Here is a 10096-nt window from a genome sequence, read left to right as displayed (position 1 = left end):
AATAGTCAATACCGTAACTACAGGCCTTCTATGCTGTGTAAGTACTTGGCCATAGTTACTACTGTACACTGCGGTTCTAAGCCATGTTAAAGTAGTGGCCCATAGGTTACCTACTGTAACTACCGGTTGTCCAAGCGCGTGGCCAAGTACTGGCCAGAGTTACTAACTGAACTACGGCTTCTATGCTGTGTAAATTCTGGCCATAGTGTTACGACTGTTAACTACGGTTCTTAACCGTGTAAGTACTGGCCATAGTTTACTACGGGATAACTACGGCTATATGCCGTGTGAGCAACTGGCCATGGTTACTGCTGTAACTAACGCTCTGTGGCTGTTCCTCCTCTTTTAGAACTAGTTATCTGGCATTACAACATGGTGTGTGTATTTGACTTAATCTCCTTGGATCGTTAGCAGCAGCCGCTCGGCCTAACCTCCTTGCCGTGTACTGTTAGGCTTCGTTTATTTTAACACAAGCTAGGTGAAAGGCAGTGCCTTCGCTCCTCGCTCTCTGCCCGGTAATGCGGAGTAAGCTACATCCCTTTTTCTGTTCGGCGAGGTAGCAGACACCGCTCTACTCTTCTCCGTCAGCAGGAGCTGGTGAGGCTGTGTTCCCCGCACCTGGCTCCCGGTTACGCCTGCATCTGGCATTTCGTCTCTAAATCAACCAGTGGAAGGGCAGTGTTCCTCGACCCCGCGCTCCTGGGAGACCACTGAAACGGCCTCGCTTTTTGCGTTTCCGTTAAGCAGGCGTAGCCGGTTGAAGGTTGTGGTTCCCGCCGCCGCTCCCGGTTACGCGCATCTCGTGCTTCGTCTCAACCAAGCCAGTGAAAGGGCAAGTGGTCTTCGCGCCGCCGTCCTGGTAGACACTGAACTGGCCCTTGTTTTTCCATTAAGCAGGTAGCTGGGTTGAAGGCTTGTGTTCCGCAACCCGCCTCCCCGGTTATGCTTGCATCTGGCAGTTCGTCTCTAAACTAAACAACCGGTGGTTTATTAACTCCAGCCAGGTGAACGGCCAGTGCTCTCTAGCTCCGGCTCCCCTGCTGCCGGTAACGTGGGTTGTAATTAGCATCCCTCCTTTCTGTTCGGCGAGTAGCGAGCCCAACGCCTTCTTAACTACTTTCCATATAAGCAGGTAGCTGGTGGAAGCACTGTGTTCTCCGGCACCCGCTCCGGGCTACGCTGCCATGTTCACATACAGAAATGGCTTTAATTCAATGTAGCGCCTGTAAATGGCTTTCTCTTGAGACCGCAGTAACGGCACCGACGTGCTTGCCCCTCCTGACGTCGGCCTAGCTCTGGCGGTCCAGTTGGGGACAAATTCGGATGCATCTGAGGGAGGGTTCCTCACGTAAACGCCTGCCAAATGAGCCTGTAGCTGCATTGCCTTCGGGCACCTCAGAGTGGGCTAGAACACTGAGGTGGGAAACTTCTTGGCAGCAGCCAACAGACACCATCTCCCCTTGTCACACATCCTCCTTCCAGCTCCAAATTTGGGGACGTTCCCCGCGACTTGAAGGGAGAGATTGGCAAAAATGGTGGACCGTCCCCCAACGCCTCACGCGGGAAACACCACCCCCGGCGGCCGGGCTGTCTTCTAAAGTTGGATCGGCTTAGCTGAGTCGCCCTCTATAGCCCCTTCAGCCTGGGCCCCCGGTGTAGGGGCGCCTGCTAGCGGGGCCCACCTGCCCGCCTTTCTGTTGACGCCCCTCCTTCGATTTGACGCACCCTCCTTCGGTTGGTGCACTCCTTCGCCTGACGCACCCTCCTTCGGTTGAAACGCACCTCATGTTATGAGGACCCTTGTCCCCCCGCGTGGCACAGACCGTCGCAAGGTTTTGGGCTGGCCCCAGTCACCACTAACGAGGCAATGTAGGGAGAGCCCTCCGTAGCGTACCAGTCAAGCCAGGGGACTTTTATGGGGGGTCAGCTGCCCTGGAGCGACTGAGCCGTGCCTGCCAAGCTAGGCAGACCAGGCCCAGCAGCTCTCGGGTCCTTGCAGACTGTGCCCAATTCCCAGCAGGCCCAGGGGCCCGCTCTTAAGCAGCTGCACTCAGCCACCGGATCCTGGTAATCCGGTGGGGGTCTGCAGAGGTCGTAGCGGACCCACTCAACCGCTCCCCAATGACCTTTCGTGCCCCATGTCGCCCGCCTTTCCAGGCGCCCTTGTGGCCCCAGAGCCCTTACGGCGCACCCCAAGGGGGCTTCCCCAGGGGGGGGCTGGCCCCCTGAAATCAAGGGCGGTCGCTCGGCTGCTTCCCCTAAGCAGCAGCCTCAGCTTACTGGGCGGTCTGTATTCCGGGCCCTTGGGTGGGTTTACCTTAACTCAGGGGTAAGGACCAGCAGCTTCCCGGCCCCCTACCCTTTGTTGCTGGGATCCTAATTGACAGTCGGTCGGCATCGGCAACGGGGGCCTTAGCTCTGGGCCCCAGAAGACGTTGTCCCGTCCTTCTGCCAAAGACCGCAGATCGAGCCAGGTAAGGGACCCCTCCCCGTGCCTTAGCCAGGGGGTTATAGTACGGCGTTACTTTTCCTCGTGAGCGCAAGAAGTCGGCGGATTTCCGCCCGATCGAATTGGACCGCAGAGGAATCTAAGCAGATTCCTGAAGGGTGCTGCCATTCTAAGTATGCTGACCCACTCACATGCACAGGTGGAGTGTTCCAACCGTGTGAGGGATGCCTACTTCACTGGGCCGGGCAAGATGGTGCTTATATTCCAGTTTCCTTCGCCCTTGGGCAGAACTGGCCCCGGCATGACTCGGAACGCTGGGGCCCTTAGGCCCGCTGTCCGTTGCGCCCCATGCAGATGTGGGCTGAACAGCCTTCATGGGACGGCCCAAAGTGGCACCAGGCACAGGGAAGTCAGAGGGTGGTCGCAGCATTGTCCACCTCTCTGGTCACGCTGGAGGGGGCAGGGTCCTATCTTCCTGATGGGCGTGCCCATGAGGCCATCCCCATGCCCGCCAGGAGACCATCAAACATAGGTGCATGTCCCTTCAGGTTGGGGTGCAAAGTGCGGCAGGGCAGGACCGTTCAGGTCAGCGGTCTGCCCAGGAGGTGCCGCACTCAGGCCAACGTGCCTAGAGCTTCGGGCTGTGCAGCTTGGCACTCCACGCACCTTCTACCCCCAACTGGGGGGCAAGAATGGCGTGTTTCCTTGGGGACAGCATGTACCATTGATTGCTTAGACCAACAGTCCTTCCTAAGATAGTGGAACGTCTCACTACCACTCTGAATTTATGTGGCTGGTATTTCTGCCAAAGAATGTTTCGGGTCGACGCGCGGCCACGACGGGTGGTGACACAGGTCGGTGTCTCTTTATGAGAGGGCTTTACGGCAGACGTCCCCTAGCACACGAGGGGCTCCGGCTGGGATCCCCTGCTGCGGATGCCTATTCATCTCCTCCGCCTTCGAGCCCTGGCCCCCGGTGGGGGCCTTATGGTTGGCTGGGCCCACGAAGGGCAGCATTTCCTGCCTTGCCATAGCCTCAGGAAGCGATTCGGGGAGTTACATTTCTCCATAACGATCATGCCCGAGGTGGGACCTCCTCAGGCGTGTGCCCCTTTGGGGCAAATGTGGCAGTTCCTGCCGGGGTCCTTCCACAAACCACTTCCAANGTAAGATCCTTCTGGTATTACCAGGGTATATGCAGGAATCCTGAAGTCAAATTGAATACCTTTTAAGACCTTTCTTAAAATGTATGGAAAGGGTCTTAAAAAAGGTCTTAAAAGGTATTCAATTTGACTTCAGGATTCCTGCATATACCCTGGTAATACCAGAAGGATCTTACAATGATCTGATGATATTTACAATATGAGCAACACAGTAAACCATTAGTGGTTGGGGTGATGGACAACGGATGTATTGCTCCACTGTGTTCTACACAGTTTCATTTCATTTAATTTCAAAACTTTATTTATGCAGGTGAATCCCATTGATTGATCTTACATATAAACATAACAGAAAAACAAAAAGGACATCATACAGCATATTTACAGCGACTACAGTTTACATAGCTAGTAACATTTACAGGCTCCAACAGTTTCCGATTGGATAGCATCTATCCTTGCTTTAAAAACATTTAGTGGAACCAAATTGCTCAGCTTCCATTCCTTTAATTCCATGAATGTCCCCTTGCTATTCAACTGCTGTTTAGTCAATCCTATTTTTTCTACCCTGCTCTCATTCTACTGCAGGTTACTTTCTTAGCTGATATATGTATTTAAGATGTGCACTGTTATATAACACCTCAAGGGAACATCTGCCAGATCATGAAGTCACAGATTATTGTGATTCAGTTCACATGTTTACTCTTCATATTCTTTATCATCTTGCTACCTGAAGACAACAACATTTGGGAGAGACTTGTTTTTTTGTTTTTCCTATAAAATTATTCAAATATAAGCAGTGTTGAATGCACCCACCAAGGCTCTGAGAAGCTTTACAATAAATCCATGATCTGATGGTGGTTATTACACAGCAGGCTAGTCTGGGCTGGAGAAACTGTTGGACTGCAGTAACAACGCAAATGTCCTTTTAAGAGGGAAGCAGGAGGCAATGCTTCGTGTTGAAACCACAGATGGTCTGTTGTTATTCACAGTGTGAACCACTTGTTTTGATGGTTGACTTTTCAATTGTTCTACGAAACTCTTAGCGAGGTCAATATTCCCTCTTTAGGATTCTCCACCTCCACAGTAGATTATGGTCCCCCTTTAGCTTTTCCATTATAGGCGAAGTTGCTATGACTTCAGTATCTTCCATGTATCCTACATTTCATTTGCACTGCTTCCCTGCTGGACTAAGAACAATTAATGGTTTGTTAAAGCTCCCCTAACCCATGGTTTGTTTATGGTTTGTAAGCTAAATCATAGGGGGAGGTCAATAAAATAGAAAGAATAAAGGAAGTTATGAAATGAATTACAGCGAATATTGGGTGAATATTGATATTATGTTGTTTAACTATTGGAGTGGATTTAATAAATATAAATTTTCATGTATTTTGAGTTATTTATTATTATTTAAGAACCAATAACAGGCAAAAACATGATGAATGATAGTTGAAAAAAGAAGTATGACTCAGCGTTGTTTATTATTTTGTTGGTGTCTGAATAGCTTCGTTCAGGATGTTTGTTACTGATAGTTGTCCAGCAGGAAATTAAATCCTGGAGAGACTGAGTTCCTCTCTGTCACATGACGGAGCAGCTCCATCAGCCAGTATCGACGGTCTCTCTTCAAACATCATTAATGTGATACAGTCTGCAGCGTCAGCAAGTTTATTTAAAGACGTTTCTCCAACCTCTGAATGCAGACCTGGAGGATTCTGCAGTTCATTTCAGTACAGTGCACAAAATCATGATTATTATTGAATAATATTCCTCAACGCTGTTCAGTTTTGATTTAAAAAATCTGCTTTCACATGTGTCTCAGTGCTCATATTCATACATCCTGTCATTGAGTCCTTTTATCCTGCTTTGTGTCAAAGTGAATGTCTTAAATCATACCTGTTTACTGTTACCTGCCAATAGGTGTGGAGAAGAAAAGGGAGAAGAAAGATGCTAACCAAAAGAAAGCAAATGGAAATCACTCTCTCTTAATAAAGAAGAACATTCTCAGCCTATTCATTAGGCGTTTTTAAATGGTTTGAATATAAGTTGTTCGTACAATATTTACAATACTGAGAAGCCTTAATTAAAAAAAAGGCAAGACCAACTTAAAGAAGATTAGCTCACTAAAAGACACATTTCTGATGTAAAGGACGCAGGTCTTTGGAAGGAAGTGATGTTCTGCTCTGCAGAATACACAATGCCATTTATCTCTCAGACTAATCACATTTCAAACTAAAAGCAATAAGAGATCAAGCTTCATCTACTATACATTAGAACACACACCAATCAGCAAGAGGAGTGAGATACAGTCACAACTGACCCTTTTCTTTCTACATAAGGAAGGAGAAGAAGGGGCAAATGGCAAGTTTATTTTCGTCTGCTCGAACTGAAAAGATATTTGGGGCTCGTAGACATAAATAAATGTATAAGACACACACTCACACACAAACACACATTAATGTGCCCAGTGATAAATCTTGCAATTGCAGCTTGTCCCATCATAATTATTAGATATGGTCGTAGCCAGCTGGTTGGATTCAGTCAGTTTTCACGTCAAGCTGAGAAGGGTGCAAAAAAAGTACAATTCAGAAACATGTTATCATACCAGCACACTATTACAGTAATGTGTTTGTGTAGTCATGTCCGTCAGTACACGTTCTACAAACAAATCCATATCAAGGGCACTGCACATATACTGCCAGCTTGTGTGTGTTGAATAAGTGACAACACATCCTTGGTCTCTTGATATATGTGGTCCTTCTACTGTCTTTGTCATTTCTGTCATAACATCGGCAAACAGCCTCTTGCATCCCAGCTCCATCAGAAAATTAAATTAAATTCAAGGCTTGAGTATTGGTCTCTTCAGTGGACCACTAGTTCCATCAAAAACCTATTTGAGTGTTGTCATACCTGCCAACCCTACCGATTTGGGCGGTAGTCTACTGCTTTTGACCTGTTTCTACCGCCTACCGACTTAACTGGCTTTCCCTACCGATTTTCAATCTTCCCAAACTATAACAAATAAAAAAGACACTCCATAGACACTGGACTCGACTTTTGGCGGACACCGTTTGCAGCGTGTCTGTGATCGCATCATACAAACAGTCCTCTGTCCGGGGCTGATGGGTAATCACTCCCAAATGAGTTTAAGGCAGGGGTGGGGAACCTCGGGTCCCCGGGCCGTATACGGCCCGCGAGACCAATTGGTACGGCCCTCGAGGTAATTTATAAACACATGCAAAAAAGAAAAAAAATTAAAGAAATCTAGACCGCAACAACGCCCGCGTGCTTTGACACAGAGTCCCGAAATTGTAAATTGTTGATAATTACACAGTATGGGTGAAATTGCCCCGCTTTGAGCGGATAGTCTGTTATAATTGGAAAAATCGATTTTACTTTGTGTTCCCATTATGTTAGGAGACTTAATCGTGATTCGCTTTTTTAACGAGTACGAAGTATATCCACATTATTTGAAACAAAACCCGTTTGACACACCGCGCAGGGAAAGTGAGGAGGGACCATTACAAATCCACCTAAATCCTTTGGGGGGGGGGGAGTTAAGATAACCGACGACTGCTCAAATTTTCACCACAGTAGTAGTTTCAGCTGTACCCAAGGTCTCTTATACCGTTTTTTTTTTTAATGTGGGTTTACTGGGGTCTCCACAAAAAGAAAAACGATTTGGAGAGAATTTTTCCAGTTTACTAGTGAACAAAACACTAGTTAGAACTATGTCCATGAATAATACTACAATACAAACCTAAGTATTTCGAAAATCAGAATGATCAGGGTAGTAAGTTCCCACACAAAAGTGATTATTCATTACCCAAAAGAAACCTGCCCTTTGATTTTAAATGTAAAAAAATTATACAAGTTGACTAAATGAAATTTATTTTTGTGATATAAATAAGACTGATCAAGATGTAGGGTTAGTTCCCAAAAGTAACGAAACTCTTTGTTTACTAATTAAATGGGGAAAATCTTCACACTATCAATATCAGTAACAAGACCCTTACGGTAAAAGCTCGGACTCTGACTTTATTGTCCGAGTCCGAATGTCCGAATTTACTTCAACGCAATAACTTTTTATTGTCAAACTGTCCAGATAGTGGAGTTCAAGCTTCAATAACCGTAAGTACTAATTCCATACAAAGTCGATACTTACCAACGAAGTAATGACCACACATAACTTAGATATACGCACCGTAAATTTATGATCGCAAACGTCTTGTTCATCGATTTATTAACGATATTAATGGATCTACTCATCCAGTATTCCATGGAAAACGATTGCAATCGGTATCCTCATAAGCGCCACAACCATTTTGTTCACAAGCGGGCGTCCTGTTGAATCATCCGTTTTAGTTGCAAGAATTAGTGTCATTTATGGTCACCTCATCGTTTTATCGCCCACCCGTTTTATAGGAGTTGTTGACTCGATGGTAAGTATTAATTCGTTTTCCTTATTAAATACTAAGCTCTTAATAACGTACTGGTTGCGTCTACGTGTCACACAAACTTCTACTTGAGACTTGAAACAGTTGGGGGGGGGGGCCTGAGACATGTGAGGTCCTGAGGCGTTTTGGCGTATTACAAATGCGATGCAACGTTACGTAATCCGTTCTGGGAGCACCCCTGTTGTGCCGTACACTAACCCCAATTTTAATTCCTCTTGACATACACCACTAGATCGCCGCAGTCCCCTCAGAGTCTTAGGTGTGAGTTTGACGTCTCTCTAAGTGTGTGTCTTCCAAAAAATATATTTACATTGTGTGGTATGTACGTCGGAAGGTTTAGGTGTTCTCCATCAAACCGCGCCCGTTTACACGTGCGGGGTTTAATTCGTTAGTCTTTTTACCTGGGCTCATTAATGTAATATATTGGTACATAAATTGTATATAACGTAGTAAAATACGTAAAAAAGTCTTTTTCCACCATCAAACATTTGTCACTGTAGTTGCTGTACAGCCAGACATTTACGGGCTTTTCATTTTCTTACCCTCTAACTTATAGGGTTTCAGGGTGTAAAATAAATAAAACACACAAAGACCAGGAGAAAGTCAACTCTGTCACATCTACTTCCTACACAGTCCTACATCTGAGAACACACTTGTAACCTATTTCGGGTCAAGTATAAGAACAAAGTACAACAACTGTATAATCTCAGTTTCCCAAACGTGTCTCGCTTTAAACGCTAATTTTTTCATTAAAGGACGTAACATAGATGACTATTTCACACTATTCTATTTACATGTCGAAAGTCTACGACCATAAAGTGATTGTTCTGTAATTGCTGTATAAACCCACAAACTTTACAGACTTTTTCAATTTCTGGACCCTCTAATTTATAGAGTTTGACAGTAAATAAAAGCACACACAAACAGCCAGGAGAAGTCAACTCGTGTGACATCCCTCCTACCGAAGTCCTTTCCTGGTTTTTTGACCTACCTAGAAAGGTCGCGGTTGTACACAAAAGCTCTGTGACTATGAATTGCCCTTTAGGCGTCCTGAGTTTACGGAGCAGGGGACAAGGAATTTGGTCCTCCACCCTTGGAAAAAGGAGAGTTCTCGGTGAAAAGTTAAAAATGTTGTAGGAGGCTCCCGGCATGTTTAATAACCGGAGACGAATTTTATGAATTTTAGTGTCCGGTAAGTAAACCGGAAAGAAAGTACTGGACACGTTTCTTTTTCGTTGGAGACTTAGGGTCTAATAGAAGGTACTGAGTGCGGTAAACCCCCCACATCGTGGCACGTGCCAATACCGATACTGGTAGAGGATTGATATATCTATACTATGTGTTAAATACTAACACACGTATCAAGAACCCCCCCCATACGGTAACTTGTACCTAAACATTCACACCCCACACAACCCTGGATGGAGGATATCCCCAATTTTTTTTTAGAAGGGACCCTCGTACGGGAGTAAAAAAATTACAACTTCAGTTTCGTAGTTAGACCAGACCTCTCGTTGTACTTTCTAGATACCTATGGAGAGAGTGGTGTGGGATACTTTTGTTGCATTCGTCTAAATAAAAAGAAATACCTATAAATGGTTTAGTGAGGGGAAAGCTTGATAAGACAAAATTATTGTTGAAAAAAAATGAAGTATATCATAAAATAGGACAATAAATAAAAATAAAAAAAATTGATAATTACTAATATATTCTAACACGGAACAATGGAGTGACCAACATTTTTTCGAAATTAAGCAACATCGTATGATCGATTGTCTAGATTATTGTTGTTTCAATAACTGACATACTAGTATACTGTCTACTTGTCTACGGTGACCCGAAGTTGCTTCTGTGTCGGTGGTTTTTGACGCGTAATGGAGGAATACCATGACGCTTAAACTTTCACGGCCTCGCTGCAAGACCACGAGAGGTCGTCTTGACGGTGGGGAAAGTCCTGCTCTGTATATGGTGCAACCGAGCACAAACACAAGTTCCTAGGGACTGGAACCGGTCCTTTTTGTCCCTGAGCGACAAAGG

General features: G+C 45.6%; 1 protein-coding gene across 1 annotated transcript in view; it reads left to right on the top strand.

The window, feature by feature from the left end:
- Positions 1-3525: 3525 nt before the first annotated feature.
- Positions 3526-10096, top strand: part of LOC104951720 (nuclear receptor coactivator 3-like) — a 26860-nt gene continuing 20289 nt past the window's right edge. Inside the window, 1 exon segment of the mRNA XM_010778451.1 lies at positions 3526-3614. Within this exon segment, the coding sequence (XP_010776753.1) occupies positions 3526-3614 (89 nt within the window).

Source organism: Notothenia coriiceps, unplaced genomic scaffold, assembly GCF_000735185.1.
Source record: "Notothenia coriiceps isolate Sejong01 unplaced genomic scaffold, NC01 NC01_scaffold00019001, whole genome shotgun sequence".
In the NCBI taxonomy this organism is placed as follows: Eukaryota; Metazoa; Chordata; class Actinopteri; order Perciformes; family Nototheniidae; genus Notothenia; species Notothenia coriiceps.
Note: the sequence above shows the minus strand (reverse complement) of the source record. Positions and strands in the feature narration are given on the sequence as shown.